This window comes from Conger conger, chromosome 14, assembly GCF_963514075.1.
Source record: "Conger conger chromosome 14, fConCon1.1, whole genome shotgun sequence".
In the NCBI taxonomy this organism is placed as follows: Eukaryota; Metazoa; Chordata; class Actinopteri; order Anguilliformes; family Congridae; genus Conger; species Conger conger.
The window spans coordinates 44,306,258-44,326,347 of record NC_083773.1 but is presented as its reverse complement, the minus strand read 5'-3'; the positions used below and the strand labels follow the sequence as shown (position 1 = coordinate 44,326,347).

The 20,090-nt window shown below is 39.9% G+C and overlaps 1 protein-coding gene across 1 annotated transcript in view; it reads left to right on the top strand.

Annotated features, from left to right (window-relative positions):
* The window catches only part of LOC133110014 (sodium channel protein type 8 subunit alpha-like), a 93,891-nt gene that overhangs the window by 14,425 nt on the left and 59,376 nt on the right, over positions 1-20,090 (top strand). The window contains exons 3-4 of the mRNA XM_061219828.1: positions 8,288-8,406; positions 12,376-12,465. Coding sequence (XP_061075812.1) covers positions 8,288-8,406; positions 12,376-12,465 — 209 coding nt within the window. The remainder of the gene's footprint in view (positions 1-8,287; positions 8,407-12,375; positions 12,466-20,090) is intronic.

Below are 20,090 nucleotides of genomic sequence, written 5' to 3'. Positions count from 1 at the left end.
GGGAAAATATGTAATTTCCACAGAAACTCATGGGAAGTATGTTAATTCCAGAGGAAGGAGGAAGTTATGGGAAAGAATGTTCCTTCCACAGGACATTTTGGGAAAGCATGTTAATTCCAGAGGATGTTCTTGGATGTGTGTTATTTTCACAGGTTGTTATGGTAAAGTATGTTCATTCTGCAGGTAGTTATGGGAAAGTATGTTAATTCCAAATTATGTTCTTGGAAAGTTTGTTATTTCCACAAGAAGCAATGGGAAATTGTGTTACATCCACAGGAAGTAAGGGGAAAGTATGTTACTGTAGTTCCACAGGAAATTATTTTAGTTCTGCAGCAAGTTATGGGATATAGTTATTGACATACATTTTATTTTCCAACATCTGTAAAGCAGTGTGCTTTATTACTTATTCAATGGAATCAAACAAAGTCTTACATTAAAAAAAAAAAAAAACCCTGATTTAATACTTTGTACACAGTCTTTTCCTATAATTTCAGAATCATTGATATCCTTAGGATACCCCCTTCTTCAGTTCAGACCGCAGGTTTTCCATGGGTCTGGAGACTGGAGACTGAAATGGCCATTGGGGAACATGGTTGTTGTTTTTTCTTAAACATTTTTGTGTGGATTTTGATGTATCTTTGGAGTCATTGTCCTGCTGGACAATCTACCTATGACCAAGGTACATCAGCTGTCATTTCCTGGTACTTTGTTGTTCATTGTACCATTGATCTTAAATAGTGCCCCCGGACAACTGGTAGCAAAACATATCCAAAACATGAATGACCCACTGCTATATTTGACACTAGGTGTGAGGTGCTTCTCCTTGTATGCATTCCATTTTGCCAAACATGTTCATGATAAATATAACCAAAATGTTACATTTTGGTCTGATCTGACCATAGCACTCCCTTCCAGGTATAATTCCAATGAGGTTTGGCAACTCAAGATGCTTGGTTTTGATTATTGTGCTCAGTAAGAGTTTGTTGATATGGAGGTGCCATTTTATGATTTTTTTTTTGACTTGGTGACCCCAAGACACAGCCTTCTGCAAGTGTTGACTGCAATCCTTGGGTTACATGGGTTCCTCACAATCTTACTTCTGTCCGTGGGGATAATATGCAATTATGTCCTCCTCCTGGCAAGTTTGCAACCATTCCATATGTTTTATATGTTTTTATTATTGCGCTTACATTGCTAAGTGATATTTTTATGTACTTTTTGTACTCATTACATGACTTGATGGTCAATTTCCATCTGTGTCTTCTGAATTGACAGTTCTTTGGATTTTCCCATGCTGATGGTTGACAAAGCGATTGTTTATGTTTGTTACCTCATTTTTATACCTCACTTCCATTGAAACAGGAAGTAATGGAATGACACAGTATTGTTTTTTTGGACTGAGATTAACGACATTAATTACAATAGTATTGTCAATTTCACTATGTTTGATTTTATTTAGAATAATTTTTAGGGGTGCAAAAGAATTGGGCATCTGTGATTATCAGAACAAATTAGATTACTAAATAAAAACATTGAAACATAAAGAGTACATCTATTGAAAAATAGTATATAGTTTCCCTATACACTTTAAAATGTAACATATTATATTTATATATTACATAATCCATGTTGTTTTTTATATGCAGCATTCTTTCTCAATTTTTATCAAGGGTGGCAATAATTCTCAAGCCCAATGTATATTAATTCCACAGGAAGTTATGGGAATGTATATTAATTCCACAATATGTTGTTGGAAGGTATGTTAATTCCACAGAATGTTATGGGAAAGTACGTTATTTCCACAGGAAGTTATGGGAAAGTATGTTAGTTCTCATACTCAGCCCCTATTGTCTACGCAAAGATTTGTGACAACAACTGTTTTAACCCTCACTCAACCCTTTTTATTTGCTTTTTCTTATTTTATCTCATTCCATCAACTCTATCTTTACTTTACCCCAGGCCAGCCAGTGGAGGATGGACTCCCCCTCTTTAGATGGGTTCCTCCCAAGGTTTTTTCTCATTGCTGTTTAGTTGTTTTTCTCTCCATGGTTTTTTACCTGTGCTTGCTCTTTGGGGGTTCAGGCTTGGCATTTTCTATTGTGCTACTGTAGAAAGTGTCTTTGTCAGAGTGTTTTGTAAAAAGCACAATACAGATAACATTTATTTGATTTCAACTAGAAACAAGAGCGAAACACTAGTCATAATAACAGACCCCGAGCATGTTTTGGGGATGGGGTATAGGAGGATGTCAAGCACACAGACTCGGAGCATGTTTTGGGGTTGGGGTACAGGAGGAGGTTGCGCACATGTGTGAAGTGGCTTCTCTCTTGGTTAGGTTTTTTATTAGCATTTTTCCGGCTTTGCAGCATAATATGTTGGAGAGTAGCCATGTTTTCGGAGAGGAGCCATGTTTAAATGCACTGTCTGAGGAGCAGTGAGGAGCAATCTCTGATGACACAGCATCCTCCCTCTCAGGACAGGAGGGGGGAGGGGGGGAGGGGGGGGTGGCCAGCCCACAACATTTTCTGCAACCCAAGGAAAATGGATCTCTCTCAGCTAAGCAATGCAACCCAAGCTGTCCTACAAATGAGATCCAAAGTCCTCCTACAAATGCGGCCTGAGATTATCCAGTAGGGCTGCTTTTGCCAACCTTATATAATACACAGGGATTTTCTGAAATTAGAAAAGCACATTTATGTTCATTTCACATGGTATGTTTGCATAGATTTGTGCATCCAATGAAATTTGACCTGTGTTTTATAACAATTTCAAGTCATATTGCATTATTTTATGACTTAATTTCCCCCAAATAAGGGATTTCTCTGCGAACATTTTTTTTTTCTATGGTTCAAACATCATCACACTGTCATGGAGCATTGCTATCCTGTGATGTCATTGTTAAGATGCGGGCGGTTCTTCTTGCACCATATATTCTCATATTTTGTTGGTTTCATGCACACCCAGTCTCATGCATGCTTTGAATAATTATTTATTTCCATTGTCAGCATGTTTGATTGGGCAGTAGGATTGCAGGTATTCATCATCAGTCCCTTGTGTTGTCTCATCTTGAACACAATATTATTACTTACTTATTAGCACAACACAGTGCAGAACATACTATCTGAAATGGGGGTACAAGTTTTACCCAGCTTTAAAATATTTTTGACAAATTTATGAAGGGACTAATCTCACAATATTAATCACTTTCAATATTAAACTCTTCCAGAGAGCACATGTTTCCTCAATGCACTGCCAATTTAATTTAGGCAAAAAATTCTGTTTGGGGGTAAATTTTTGGTAATATTAGGCAGATCCCTACAGAAGTAGGAGAGTAATTCAGGGTCCTTGCAGAAGTAGGAGACTACCTCAGGGTCCCTGCAGAAGTAGGAGAGTACATCAGAGTCCCTGCAGAAGTAGGAGAGTAATTCAGGGTCCTTGCAGAAGTAGGAGAGTACATCAGAGTCCCTGCAGAATAGGAGAGTAATTCAGGGTCCTTGCAGAAGTAGGAGAGTACATCAGAGTCCCTGCAGAATAGGAGAGTAATTCAGGTTCCTTGCAGAAGTAGGAGAGTACATCAGAGTCCCTGCAGAATAGGAGAGTACATCAGAGTCCTTGCAGAAGTAGGAGAGTAATTCAGGGTCCTTGCAGAAGTAGGAGAGTACATCAGAGGCCCTGCAGAATAGGAGAGTACATCAGAGTCCTTGCAGAAGTAGGAGAGTACCTCAGAGTCCCTGCAGAAGGAGGAGAGTACCTCAGAGTCCCTGCAGAAGTAGGAGAGTACATCAGAGTCCTTGCAGAAGTAGGAGAGTACCTCAGAGTCCCTGCAGAAGTAGGAGAGTACCTCAGAGTCCCTGCAGAAGGAGGAGAGTACATCAGAGTCCCTGCAGAATAGGAGAGTACCTCAGAGTCCCTGCAGAATAGGAGAGTAATTCAGGGTCCTTGCATTTTACATTTACATTTACATTTTAGTCATTTGGCAGACGCTTTTAATCCAAAGCGACTTACAAGTGCATAGGTTCTACCACAAGTCAAAGCATCACATCCAGAACTAGGAAAATACACCTGGACTGCTGTTCTAAACATATAGTCGTCATCATAAGTGCAATTTTTTTTTTTTTTTTTTTTTGGGGGGGGGGGGGTTAGACAGGGATAGGGGTATCAGAAGGGGGGGGCGGGGTAAATCAGGAGGGAGGACTAAGGTAGAGTTTGAAGAGGTGTGTTTTGAGTCTGCGTCAAAATAGGGGGAGGGATTCTGCTGTCCTGACAGCGGTAGGCAAGTCATTCCACCACTGAGGAACCAGAACGGAAAACAGGCGTGAACGTGCAGCTCGACCGCCAGGTGCCCGTAGAGAGGGAACTGTAAGGCGACCAGAGCTGGCAGACCGGAGTGGTCTAGCTGGGGAGTAGGGAGTGATCAGGGATTGTATGTAATGTGGGGCAGTCCCCTTAGCAGCCTGAAATGCCAACACTAGGGCCTTGAATCGGATGCGTGCGGCAATAGGAAGCCAGTGAAGGCCAATGAGAAGCGGGGTGACATGAGCCGACCTGGGCTGACTGGTGATCAAGTGGGCTGCAGCATTCTGGACCAGCTGGAGGGGCTTGATGGCGCACGCTGGGAGACCGGCTAGGAGGGAGTTGCAGTAATCCAGGCGGGAAATGACGAGCGCCTGGACTAGGAGCTGGGTGGCTTTCTCCGTCAGGAGATGACGGATGCGGCGTATATTAAACAGAAAGAACCTGCAGGTTCTGGCAGTGGAGGATACTTGTGGAGTCAGGGAGAGGCAGTTATCAAGAGTCACCCCGAGATTCTTTGCCGTACGGGAGGAGGAAACTACAAAGTCCTCCACAGTCAGTGAGAGGTCGATTGACGGAGAGGACTTAGCAGGGATGTAGAGAAGCTCAGTTTTGGCAAGGTTGAGCTTCAGGTGATGGGAAGTCATCCACGCAGAGATATCAGCCAAGCAGGCAGAGATCTGTGTGGTGATTTGGGTGTCGGGGGGGAAGGAAATGAAGAGTTGGGTGTCATCAGCGTAGGAGTGATAAGAGAAGCCGTGGGAAGAGATAACAGAACCAAGAGACATGGTGTATAGCGAGAAGAGGAGAGGCCCAAGAACCGAGCCCTGCGGGACTCCAGTTCGTAGGGGTTGAGGGTCGGAGAGTGCGCCCCTCCAAGTCACCTGGTAGGAGCGACCAGAGAGGTAGGAGGAAAACCAAGCGAGTGCAGAACCTGTGACACCCATCCCAGACAGCGATGAGAGCAGAATCTCATGGTTGACTGTATCGAAGGCGGCTGACAGGTCGAGGAAGATGAGGACAGAGGAGAGGGATTTTGCTTTAGCAGAGTGGAGTGCCTCAGTGACCGCGAGCAGGGCGGTTTCAGTGGAGTGGCCACTCTTGAAGCCAGACTGGTTGGGGTCATGGATATTGTTGTGGAGAAGATAAGTGGACAGTTGGGAGCAGACCGCCCGTTCCAGGGTTTTAGCGAGAAAGGGAAGAAGAGAGACAGGCCGGTAGTTGTTCAGGGCAGAGGGATCGAGAGTAGGTTTTTTGAGGAGGGGAGTGACTCTGGTGCCGGAAGAGAAGTAGGAGAGTACATCAGAGTCCCTGCAGAATAGGAGAGTAATTCAGGGTCCTTGCAGAAGTAGGAGAGTACCTCAGAACCCCTGCAGAAGTACTCATGTACTCAGATACGCATGCGCTCACACACATGGCCAAATGTTGGTTGTTAACCTTTTCCATTTTGTCCCCTCTAAAGGGCAATTTCCACCTATTTTGTAATAGTCCTAAAAAAGTGTCAATATCTCAAAAACTATTTACTGCACACACTTGTTTAAAGACTTTAGAAGAGGCTTGGACCATTCTGAAATTTCAGACAAAACTGATTTATGTTAGAGCATGTACATACAGTGTACTCAAAAGTTACGCTATAATACAAAGAAATTACAAAACACCTCATGTTTTTATAGTTTAGCACTGAATATCTTACACTTTTAAGTCAAGGGCCAACCCAGAACTACTTTACATTTGTGCACAAACTTGATGTCAACTTGTGTTCAAAATATGGTAAAGATAGGCATTCAAATTCCACATGAGTTTTTCCATGCACTCGGATGTCCTCAAGTGTCTCCAATTCTCTTCAAATATAAAACATCTGGATATCTTTTTGTCCAGACAAATGAATGAAAAGAAAAGCACATTTTTCTATTAGAAAGATTTTTGATGCAAAATATTAAGGCATGTTACATGTATATTGGAACATTATTTTTACGTACCAAGGATTGTTAGAATATTCCTTCTATTATCTGAGTCTGTGATGGGGTCAAGGTTGTAAGCCATAAGTGTGGCATGGGGGTGCCTGCTGTTTTATTGCCCTGCATTGCAAATACGAGGCTGATAAGAAGCTAAACCGCTATTCTCGCTTGCGGAGGGTCTAACAATTTGGCATTGCTGTTTTGCGGTTTTATTATGTTGCAATTTTGTATGATAGAAATATGAATGCAACTATAATTTCAGACTTTGATGACTCAACCACAAGGGGAGAGTGGATGGGGTGAATTAGCCTAGGCTACTTTATCCTCATGCAAGTAATATTTTAGTATCAAAGGTGACACTTGAAATAGTGAGTGAATGAATTCCTGTTTATTGTAATTAGAGTGCTACGTGTATCATTTACAGTATGTCATGTATTGTATTATGATGCTCCTATTGGTTGTTCATTAGAGTCCATTGTCTGTGGTTGTAGCAGCTGTCACATTGCACTATTTTGGCCCAGAATATCTGACACTGTCAGTTTTCAGAGGCTAAGAGATTCTGTGAGAGAGAACACTGAGACCAATTTTGGCTCAGGATGAAATAATTCTCCTGCGAATTGCAAATTTTGTCTGTGACTGCAGAATGGTGGAGAGATCACACAGTGCATACCCAGCTTTAGCCACTAGGCTACAGGCTGTCCCGTAGTACTGAAGGCAGTTAAGGACCTGGAACTGGAGCAGAAGCTAGCAAAGGAAAGCTCTGCTGGTTTTGTGTTCATTATGAATACCACTGGCCTCACTTGCATAGTGTAGCTGCTGCGTGTTACATTTCTCTCCCACTTGCATAAAATGCTGCCCTCTGCTTTCTCGTTCCCCGATTGAGAACATTTTGAGCATTTTCTGCACCATTTGGGAGGAACATTGTAGATTAAAATGCATTACCCTGCTGTCGCAGCATATAAATTGTGTTCTTTACCTCATATGGTTTAACAGTGGATTGTGTGCTTTACCTAGTGTTACAAACTAGATGGGTATGTATGCAATCTCAGTCTAGCTCTAACCTGGCCTGTCCTGTTCAGAAACAGAGGAAGCTGGCTGACAGGCTTACCGGAGAATACTGCCTCACTCTACTGTGCAGGGGTGGGGGTGCTTGCTCTCTTCAAGTTTTATTTAATTATATTCTTCCACGAAAATAAAACAAAGCTGATTCTCCAAAATGTCCAAAATTCAAAAAAAGGGTAGAGAGTGTGAACTGAAAGTGAGAGATTCAACGGCGTCCTGTAGCGATTCCGTGTCCTTCCAACTGTACACATTCAAAAACCCCACCTCCCCTATGCATAAGTGTGTTTAACCAAACGGATTGGAGCTGATCACTGCTGTGGGCGTATATCCATCCAAACCATCCCCGTGGGGTTCCAGCCATTTAAACAGAACATAAAGGAAGAAAAGAAACTAAAGAGACGTATGGTTCATTCCAATCACTTATTTTTCTCCTCTTTTATCTTTTACTTGCTCCTGACCTGGAAATAGATCAAGGCTCGCCATCTTTAAAGACATTCCAACCTGTTAAATGTTCCTTCTATGAGCTAGAAGCAAAAGTTAGGAACTCCCAAACTTTCCTTTCAGCAAGAAAACATCAGTGCTATTTTTCTGAAAGCCTGATGTATAAATGACTGACCTGTGGATCCACCTCTCCCCATCTGCAACACATCTGCCACGTCTGTAACTGAGCAAGGATATTCCATTTGCCTAATTCACGTTTTCTTGATTTCCCTGTCTTCATTTATTTTTCTTGCCACTTTTCCTAGACTCTCCCAATGGGTGTAGTTGGAAGTAGAAAAAGAGAAAAGAGGAGAACTTGGAATGAGCCCTCAAACTCCCAATCCTATCTCTTTTATTACTCCTCTTTGACATTGGATTGTGTGCCTTACCTTGTGTTTCTCCTGATTAACTGTTTTCTCTCTCTCTCTCTCTCTCTCTCTCTCTCTCTCTCTCTCTCTCTCTCTCTCTCTCTCTCTCTCTCTCTCTCTCCACAGACATTTATAGTGCTAAACAAAGGGAAGACGATCTTCCGTTTTAGTGCCACGCCCTCCATGTACATCATTAGCCCCTTTAATCTATTTAGACGAATAGCTATTAAAATTTTGATACATTCATATCCTTTCAAATGGAGCTTTAACAAATCTTTGCTGATGTTGAGTTGAATTGCCAAACTTATAAGATGTGTGTTTAACCATAACTAGTTTCATTGTTTTTTTATGTGATTCAGCATCCCATACCAAAAAATATGTTTACATTCTCAAATATTCAATACTTTCTCATACATTCGTAATACATTCTCCCTGTGCGTATATTTGCCTCAGTAGTATATTTTGTAAATTATTTTATTGATAGTTATTTTTGGTATGGGATGCCTTCTGTATATGATATACATGTATGTTTTTTTTTTTTTGGGTAGGATTCCATAGTAAATATGAACTTGTTCACTATGCAATTCATCAAGAAACCAACATATAGGGAAATCATGGCTGGATTATGCACTTCGTCTTTCTTTTCTATGGCATCGTGTGCAAGTGGACTGCAACCCAGTGCTTAATAATGACCATTTTCCAGAGCAAATTAAAAACTCTCGGATCGCCAATGATTTATGTATACCTTAACCTGACAATAAGTGTTTATTTGTGTGCTTCTCAGATCCAGTTAAACTTGTTCTGTGGTTCATTGGACAACTGTACTTTTTAAAAAATGTTTAAACTATGAGGAGCAGGAAATGCTCCCTTGAATGACCAACCAATGAAGAAATGTACTGAGCTTTTGTTATAAATGTAATATGGCATGCACTTATTCTACCACATACAGACATACAGTGCCATAAAAAAGTATATGCCCCCTTCCAGATTTCATCTATTATTGCATACAGTATTTGTCACACTGAATGGTTTCAGACAAAATTTAATATTTAGACAAAATGTAATATTTTACAAATGGAACCTGAGTAAACAGCTGACTATCTATTTCATGGAACACGTTATCAAACACTCATATCATCCCTGTGAAAAAGTAATTGCCTCCTTCATCTTAATAACTGGCTCTGTTACCTTTAGCAGCGATGACTGGAATCAAATGCCTCCTCTAATTTGATATCACGGCTTCACATTGCTGTGGAGCAATTTTAGCCCACTTTTCTTTGCAGAACTGCTTTAATTCAAACAAATCCATAGGCTTGGCATGTCATGATCAAAGGAAATCCCAGAAGAGATGAGAAATATATCAGTCTGGAAAGGTTGACAAAGCTGTTTCTCTAGGACTCTACATTATCTCCAAATGGAGAACAATTGGAACGGTGTTGAATTTTCTCTGGAGTGGCAGGCCTGCCAAGATTCCTCTAAGGGTGCAGTGATAGCTCATCCAAGAACCTACAAAAGATCCCGGAAGAACATCCAAAGACCTGCAGCCTCTCTAGCCCCTCAGCCAATATCAGTGTTCATGACTCTTATCAGTGTAGAAATGTTGAAACCACAGCTAACCAAGAGAAGCATCAATGCATCAATTGCAAAAAAGCACCTGGATGATCCTCAAGACCTTTGGGATAATGTTCGATGGACAGATGAAATGAACCAAAATGGAATTATTTGATTGATATGGGTCCAATTAGTTTTTAATTTCTTGTGGCTATTCCGGTTGTAGACTGTGATCCCCCGGGCTGCTGTATTCCGTTCTTTCTCTTACACCCGTCTGTAATAAGTAGAATGGCATAACGCAACTTGAACAAACTTTTCATGTTAATTACATGACAGTAATATAGCTACAGGAGGTCCTACCTACACAAATTATGTATAGACTACAATTTCTGTCTTGGCATGATAAATGTTATGTGTAATAAATGTAATATGAATGTACATGTGAAGACAAAATTACCATTTGTTTTAAACAGGCAATGATCGTTATACATACCATGTAGCCTCCTCGGTACTACCAACATCATTGAACATTCTTGCTGTTAAGAGAACTGAACTGCACAGTGTTTCCAATTTGTGCCAGTAATGTATGCAAGCTGCATTAGTTATCTCCTAGCATATCTTCCTCACAAATATAATATTATTTGGTTATGCTCAATATCAAAGAAATTGATAAACAGCAACTTTTTTTTCAACAGGTAGCCTCAACATCAAGTTAAAGTACAAATAACCAAGGAGAAAATTGCTCAGTTCAGTTTAGTAAGCCATATCATTCATAGGAATTTAATTTAGTTGCACATTTTTTTTCTTTAGTTTGAGCAGCAGTTCATCACTGCTGCGAACGACTTCATATCTTTTTTTTTTTTTTTTGTAAAATAAGAATTAGTTATAAAATATATTCTTAGTTATAGAATATAATATAATAGTAATCCTTTCCACTTTGCTTAAATTTAAACTTAAACTTAAATTAAAGAAGAGGCTTGTAGCTGTCAGATATTTGAGAAAGAACAAATTTGTGTCAGAGCATGAAAAAACAAAAGATGTAAGTAGTTCAAGACAACATTCGCTAAGGTAGTCCCTGTAAATAGATCATTTTCTCAAAAATGGCAGATTACGAAATAAACTTCAGTGTAGATCAGAAAACAGTCTTAGCTTCATAACCAGGCAGGATATTTGGTTCCATAAATATGCCTTCATGAAATTATTTTTTAAAAACAAACTTAATTGCTGAACTGGAAATATGTCAGCCAGATGTGCAATAAAAGTAAAAAAAAAAAAGGTTCATTCATGCAATTTCAAAATTGTATATTTTTGTTCTTATATTGGAACGTGACACAAAGAAATGGTATCAAGGATTGTTAGAATATGCCTTTTATTGTCTGATCTGTGGTGAGGCGAGGGTTGTAAACCATGAACGTGGCAAGGGGGAGGCTCTTTTTAACAATCACCTCACCAGTGACTGTGGCAATGCACCACACAAAGTTGATTCTGGAAAATACAGCCCTTGGAGTGGTCCAGTCAAAATCCTGACACGGATCCAAACAAAATGCTGTGGCTGGACCTGAGGAGGGAAGTTCATGCTTGAAGACCTACCCACCATCTTTATAAAGCAGAAGAACGGGTTAAGATTCCTCAACAGCCAGACCTACCAAATTATTGGAATTGTTTGATTGCAGTTATTGCTGCTGAAGCTGGTGTAACCACCTATTAAGATGAATGGGGCAGTTACCTTTTCACAGGGGTGATATGGGTGTTTCGTATGGAGTTTTCAATAAGTAAATGAAATAATCATTTCCAGATGTGTTTTATTCAGGTTCCCTTTGTCTGAAGATCAAAGACAAATCAGGAAGGGGAGGAAAGGTCGTGCATGAAGTGCGCAGAGCAAGTTGGGTCAGGGAACTCTACTACGTCTGGCTGACCAATGGCCGTCCGTAATCAACCAATCACATAAACACAACACATTTAATGCCTATCCAGTCACAGGCACTGATCACTAATGGAGTGCCTTCTTATATCAACCGTCAGACTTTCCCTGGGCTTGCCTTCGCTTGCGCTGCTTCTGCATCCTTGGCTCACCGCTGCATCCTTGGCTTGCTGCTGCAATATTGCTGCTCATCCTCCACCACCCCAGCTGCCAGCTGTTGTTTGGATCTGTTTCCTGGTACTAAGGGGGGGTTTCGGGTATTCTTCCTGTTTAGTAGGGAGATGTATTTTGCTCCCTGTGTGATAGGGTTGTGCATCGTTGTGCGTGCACTGTATCTGAAGCAGATCCATTCAGTGCCAAACCTAAAAACTTACATATTCATTACAATATGTAATCTAAATACGTGAGTCTTCCTGACTGAAATACTTTTTCACGGCACTATATGCATGTATACTGAGAGTTGGACCAGAAGCAGGACATGCATGAGAAAATGGTATATTTTTTTATTATTTTACTTGGGCTGGTCTGTGAAAGTGCCTTTGCTCAGGCCCTCAAATGCTCCTGAACTCCAGACTGTGCATGGGAGGACCATACTATGCTTACATGTACCTTTTCTTCAGTTGTATTAGGCATTTAAGTTTGTAAAAATACAGCTTTTACAACTTTTCTCAACATTATATATATGTATTTATTTTTTTCATGGATGATATCCAGAACTTTCCTTAACTTACTTTTTCTGCACTCTCTTCAGCATGATCATAATGTGTACAATTTTGACCAACTGTGTATTCATGACTTTTAGCAATCCTCCTGAATGGACGAAACAAGTAGAGTAAGTACACACTTTAATTTCACAGCATGCTTATCTTTGCTTAGCCTCAAGAGTAAACGGAAACACTATGACCTGGATTCAATCAACATTTGTTCTTAACATAATATCCTAAATTAACTTGAGAGGTGCAAAAGTCAACTCTAGATAGCTGGCTGGAAGATTGCCACATGTAGACCCAGAAGTTCTCTTGAGTTTTATAAATCAAACCTTGGCAGTAAATGCCCTGAGGACCTATCCGAAGCACAGGTTCTACTGACTCACCAGATATTCAGCTCCTAAAGACAGGATGTTTGGTAATATATGGCAAATATGTGACTGAATGTGGTAAAAAGCTCTCAACTTTAGAGAATGCTTAACCCCTATGTGCAGATGTCAAATCTGGCAACCCTTGTCAATTTTTGCTGTGTTCTACTTTGAGGCTTTAGAGGTGAGCATCACAGAGAGTCATTTAGTTTATTTTTATAATTTAGGTATAAATTAAGTGCTACAAATACAAAACAATGTAGGCGAAAATGCAAACAGGTAACAGACAGATGCCTACATTTCGTGAATTGTAAATTCCTTGACCACATTAATTACAGTATGCAGGACTACTATATATCTATGAAGCAAAATGTAAGCAGTGTGTCCTGGTGTCCCTTTGTCTCCAAATGACTAAATTGTGCATTGCTGTAATTCATAAATTAATCATACTGTATATTTTACTATAAATCAAATGCTTTGACTCATGAAACTCACTTCTGCATTATTGCCAAGTGGGAGTTACTATACATGTATATACATACATTTTCCCCTTATGGTGGTTTAAGATGAAACATTGAAATTGCATTGAGAAATAGTCAAAAGGGAATGCGACACACTGTGGTACACATACCTAAACATGTAATCATTCTAAGTTTTCTGTACTCTAAAGTATGTAATGTTTTGTTTTGCGAGGGGATTTCAAAACTCACTTTCATAGTCCATACCATTATGAGCAAAGAGTGTTGTTAGCACTGCCGTGGGTACGCTACAGTATGCTACAAGCCAGACAAAACAACAATTGCGACTCAAGTGCCTGTATATTACATCATAATGTTATGGTAAAGCAAGCATTCAAGCTGTTTATGCTGGTTTAAGTTCAGACTTAGGCATGCCATACACCATTGGAAAGCTTGTACTGTCTATGAAAGTTCTCAATCTAACCAATCAAAACTAATGGAATTAACATGAATTAAAGACCTGCTTCCTATTTCCGTGTCTATTTCTCTATTGGATTGTTCAAGACAAATGACCATTGAATCCTGAAAGCAACATCTCTACATGTAAAACCAATTGTAAGATTGTCTATGTATTCCATATTTAGTCACAGATATTGATAGTTGAATGACATGGTATAATAACTATGGGTGAGCGAGTACTGAATTATCTGTATCTGCATGCGTTCAACCAACTACTGTGGGCGGGGTTTTTAATCTGGCAGCTATTTGATCAGTCCCAACTTTGCTTTGCTTTCTAACTTCCACCTTTACAAAGAATTGTCTTTCTGTAGTCCATCCAGGGACCTTGCTATTTGCAATTCAAATCTAAATATTTATTTTTGAAATTGTTGGGAAGTTTTAAATTGTAGAAAAATAAAAGGAAAGTCAGGCCAAGAGGCCCCAAAACCTAAAACATAAAAAGAAAGCACATGATAAGAAAGCAATCCGTATGGAAGACATATAGGCTAGAACTGGCACAGCTGAGGAACGAGAGCAAATCAACTATTTACAGAACAGCCTCCAAATTGACTGTCAGTGTATTTGAGCAGAAGAGTAAAACATTTAGAAAATGTAAATGTGAAAGTAATTCAGCTCCAGAATTGCTGACACCCTTTATAAAAAGGAATTCTGCATACAATAAGCACAGATAATAGTCATATGCTTAGTAGTTTTCTTTATTAAACGTACCAAAGGTCATGTGTTTAATTGTGTTCCGGTTTTAATGTGCCAATGTAATTCAAACTCATGCAACCAGTTCCTTTAGTTTTTTTATATTACATTACATTACATTATTGGCATTTGGCAGACGCTCTTATCCAGACCGACGTACAGTTGATTAGACTAAGCAGGAGACAATCCTCCCCTGGAGCAATGCAGGGTTAAGGGCCTTGCTCAAGGGCCCAACGGCTGTGCAGATCCTATTGTGGTTAAACCTGGATTAGAACCACCGATCTTGCGTGTCCCAGTCATTTACCTTAACCACTACACTACAGGCCGCCCTATATCACAAACTAAACTTTATCATCACGAGCCCTGCCCTTTCGCCCATTTTATCCTATTGGGTTTGTCTCCTGTTTAACTTCAGAGCCCTTAATTCTTTCTCACCGAATGTTATCTGGTTAAATTCTAAGATAAATATAGGCTAATGTATTATCAGGAGCTAGCGAAATGACAACATGTTGTTTGAAACGTGTTATGACCGAATGTACCATCGCTATTGCAGAATGCCGGGACATAGCATACCTGCCTAACGGCCGCCCACAAAAGAAAGAAAAACATGACAATGTTGAACTTTCAGTAAAGTGACAGGTCCAACAGACTTAAACTAATACTTGCCTGTTGTCTGTTATCGGTGTTTTGACGTTAAAATTCCATAATCTCCCCAGGCTCGTTTTACCTCCCCTCCTCCAAACGCCAGCTCAGGGAAGACTTTTCACAAAATAATTATTTAAAACATCCTAGTGTCTGGGCAGCTGTGTTGACCGCTAATTGCTTTGGATAAACCGTCTACGTCCTCACTCCTTTGGCGGCCCCGTGTGATCGAGTGATCCATAGAACGACACGCCTTATCCAAGGTTCATCATTCCAGCCCGTGACCGAGATTCCGAGGCAATTGGGGCACAGCTATATATACGATCCTACGATCCTACTAACCCTAGCGAGTCCCTCCCTCCACCCTCGGAGTGATGGGCGAATTATGCCGTTCCCACATGAGCCTGACAAACTCGCCTTTTTATGTTTGGGCAGGACCGAGACACGAACCCCAGTCCTCGGTGTGCCACTGCATCGGACATTTTTATACATTTAAATTTACAGCAACGGAAAATCGCAGTAGAGAAGAAATATTTTAATTAAATCAAAGAGATAAGGAGCTGAAGGGAAAGCGCAAAAAGGGAGAGACAGAAACGGTGACACAATAACTGACAGAAATCTACAAACCACAGACATGGCAAACAGCTTGCCAGTGTTGCTTGCGTTAATAGACAAATTATATTCTAAATCAGAAATCAGATTAGTCTACTGCACCTTGCATGCTAAAATGAGTTGAAGGGACACACTGGGTAACTCATTTTTCAATCAACTTTTTCTAAACACGTGTTTGTTCACTGCAATGTATTCAGGACGCATTGCAACATTGCACAGGAATGCTCCCCTTGTTTGGCTCTGCACCATGGCACTGTCTAATTTAAAATGGTAAAGTTGGCTATTTACTAATACTGGCCTGTCACGAAACAGTATGAAGTTTATGTGACATATTTTTTTACTGATGTACACCTACTATAGCCAATGAGAATAAATACATTCTCAGATCATCAGGGATAACGCTCATACAGCGCTCGAGTTCAGAAAATCGCGATCGTAACAGGTACTGGTCTTATAACTCGACTCGTCTCGAGTGTTCGGATCACCCCGAATAATAACACAAGGGTTCTTCTTGTTTATTTTTCTATTCTATTCAATTTCACCGCTGTATAGTGAGGTAAAGCGTAAGTCCCACTGAATGCCATTTCCAGTATACTGCCAAGTGCTATGCTTGCAGAATCCACCATAGACCGCAACAACAACAACTTCATACGAGCAAATGAAGCATTAAATTGTTCCACAAACACAGAAATTACAAGGCTCCAGATCATCCGCAAATTATTGCTATGCAGCTTTTCATTGCCTTTTATAAAATTTTCGTAGTTACGAATGTACGATCAGATTTCTGTACAGCAACAAAGATGACGTTATCTATCCTGGGATGGCCAGTCTCACGGGAAGTACCAGCACATTCACGCCCATGGCCACTGATTACACGAATATATTCTATTTGTAAATAATGTTTATAAATTAGAATCATGCTAGTTAAGTCCGTTTTTTTAAATTGCACAAGTCGGGATGATAAATGAATACAGATACACTGTCGGTGGCATTAGGATGGTCCAATTGTGGAAATTTAGGCACTATGAGAGGTTGAGGTATGGGTGGTTTCTCGTTGTTTCCTCGTTGTGATCTTGTGCAGCTACAGATTTTCTGTTGAGGTGACAGCAATAGACAATATAACATTTACGATATAAATTACTGTTAAAGTTCCTGTAGATATTCAATGAGACTGGAAATTATTATTTGCTTTCGCTAGTTAGCGATATGTTTTTCTCGGTTGTTGTACAAGCTACCGATCATCTCTCAACAAATAGATCACTAGCAGTAGCCATCCAGTGCCGTATAAAACTTAGTAGCCTAAGACTAGAGTAATGGGGTCGATGCAACTGATTTTGGCAGAGCAAAATACATATATTTGCCATACCTGACCCTTGTGTCATGACACTGATAAGTAGGCTATTGAATGACAATATGCAATTATCATGTAAGTAGCATTATAGGCTACTAGCTAATGTTAGTGTTGCTAAACCGATTTTGCCTGGCGATGCAGTTATTTTTCTGCACTGAAGTCCCATCGTAGTCAGTATATAGCTATGTATGTAAACCATGAAAAACATGCTTTGAATTCAGACGTCGACATTACGTAGTTTGCTTATATTTAGCTTTAGCTGCTCTATCTAATAGTGAGCAGTATACCGGAAGTATTGTTTCCGAAACATCGCCTTTGCTTCCTATTGACCTCAGGAGTTGTGTCGTCAATCCCTTCAGAAATATCTGTGGTTCGTTAGCATTTTCTAAACTTCCAGATCATAAAATATATCAGTCTATGGGAGAAATGAATTTAGTTTTTTTAAAAGAAATTATGACATTTGGATGTTTTTTTTATGAAAAAGAATGCTTTTCATCCAATTTTTATAGTCTGTTTACATTTCAGAAGCAAATTGCTATGGCTAAGTGGTTAGCAATCTGCCTGTATTTTCACGTCATTCATTTTTTCCGTAGTGAAATCCATAGATGGGATTTGCTCTGTGTCACGTCAGACTTTCAAGGCCTCTTGGAATACCTTCGGGCTATTTTTGGCTTTTATCTTCTTGCTATGAAGGAATACAGATTTTTTTGGGGTGAAATGTTTATATGTATCCTTCAGTTCATGCTATAATTCCCTTACGTGCCACAATCTGCAAATATGAAAGGGGGAAAATATAAAATCGAGTCAATTCTGATCAGTTTTCCTGCAGTTCAGCCGTGGCCTTCTTTCTTGATGGTAGAGCAGTCACAGTGCAAATGAAGTGGTGACATAAATGACTCAGTATGGTGACACAGACATGAGAGGTGAAAGATATTGTTCACTCTTTGAAGACGTTGGTGATCAATGTATCTTTAATGGATAAAGCTGCGTTTTTTAAATTTTAGTTATTGCCAACATATCCTATGGAAAGACCAATCTACAATGCTTCTATCCAACTTAATACTCTCTGCCATTCTTCTACCTCATTTTAAGTTCCCGTACTTTCACACTTCAAACAATAACTATAACAAAATAATAAAAAACGATAGTTTGAAGGTTGCCTTTTTTGGCAGCACTATAAATATTTACAACTGACATGAGTCCCAACAGAAATGTTTCATTGTACTGTTCTGTGAAACAATTTTTGGAAGCTGGAGGTAAGTATTTCACCGATCTGTGTGGAGTTTGCATGAGTTTGAATGTTTGCGTGGGTTTCCTCCGGGTACTCCGGTTTCCTCTCACAGTCCAAAGACATGCAGGTTACGCTGATTGGAGAGTCTAAATTGCCCGTAGGTATGAGTGTGTGAGTGAATGGTGTGTGTACCCTGCGATGGACTGGCGACCTGTCCAGGGTGTATTCCTGCCTTTCGCCCAATGTATGCTGGGATAGGCTCCAGCCTCCCTGCGACCCTGTTCAGGATAAGCAGGTTAAGATAATGGATGGATGGATGGATGGATGGACATTAAAGGTAGATTATACCCAGGTATATTCTAATGTCTGCCCAGATGTTCGCTTTGTGTGAAGATGGGTTAGTGGCACTCCCAGTTGGGATTGACAAATTTCAAAATGGTTGGTCGGTTTGAATATGGAAGCATTGGCAACTGAATGAGTATTTGGTGCTGTAAGGTTTTTTGGCATATTGAATTTTAGCCAGTGAGCTTAATATATTGTGTGGAAACATCTGTATTAAATGTGTGAATGGAGCATATCAGTGTGCAGGTTTCCTTCTTTTCATTAATGGGTTTTCAGCCCAGCACCTTCCTAAACTGGATGTGCATATGATCACAAACCAAAACCATGGACAACCCTTGTTGTGCCACATATAGGAGATGCCCAGGTAAGTGCTCCCTATTCACATTCCTTTTTAACACTAGAAAGACCAGAGCTGATGCCGTCAGGCATTTGGACTTTAAGATTGTTAATTGTTTAATTATCTTGTTTACTCCAACACTGTAAATACAATACTGTCTTCCTTCCGTGACTTTTCCTAAATGCTTAGGTGTAAAATAACAAAACAATCTGTTAAGAAATACAACCAGTTTGTGCCATTTTATTCACAACAATCCTCTATTAGCCAATAGGAAACAGGTACTAGTACCCAGGTGTGAATTGTTTTGCTCTCCTGTAACAACACGTTTTTCACCAACTGATTGACCGATCCTTTGATGGGCAATCGAGCACAATTGAAACTGATTTTGCACATATAATAACCTTCATTATCATTCTGCTGAACTTCTAGATCTTGCACTCTTGTGTTTACAACTACACTCCCATATTGATCTTGCACTCTTGTGTTTACAACTACACTCCCATATTGATCTTGCACTCTCGTGTTTACGACATATATTGATCTTGCACTCTCTAGTTATCTCTCTTTGGTGCAGTCCTATTATTTTTTACTTTGTGCAACTACTGTATTCATACCAGTAACTGCTGTATTTTATACTGTATACTGTATTTAATGTAGAAATCGTGATTAGTACATTCACAGCTTCATTGTGTATGTACCTTTTTACAATTTCACGAATAAAATTGTTATTTTTTTAAGAGTCACTATTGTCACAGCCCTTTGACTTGCTGCATGAATCTAAAACTCTCACCTGCATTTTCCACCTGGCTGACACCCCACCTGTCCTGCCCCCAATCACAGAGACCCCTCCCCACCAGCGAATGATGGGCCAGTTTTCATATCTAGGTCCAAAATGGATTGGTCAACCTCAACAACCTTCACTTTGTAGCTCCAATCTCGTTGTTTCACAGCAAATGAAAAACAAAAAATCACCAGTCACCAATTCCCCTTCACCACGGGCAGCCACATATTTGGTAAAATAATAATTAACTAAAATAATAGCTAAGATTCATCAAATTGGATTGTTTCAGAGACAGAACTTTCGATGGTAAAAATACTAGGTATCTGGTGTGTCTACAGTGTTCAATGGCAGTGGTCAGGCTTGAAGAAGAACAAGCACAACTGATAGTCTTCTTATTTTTAGCTTTGTTTTTTTACTTG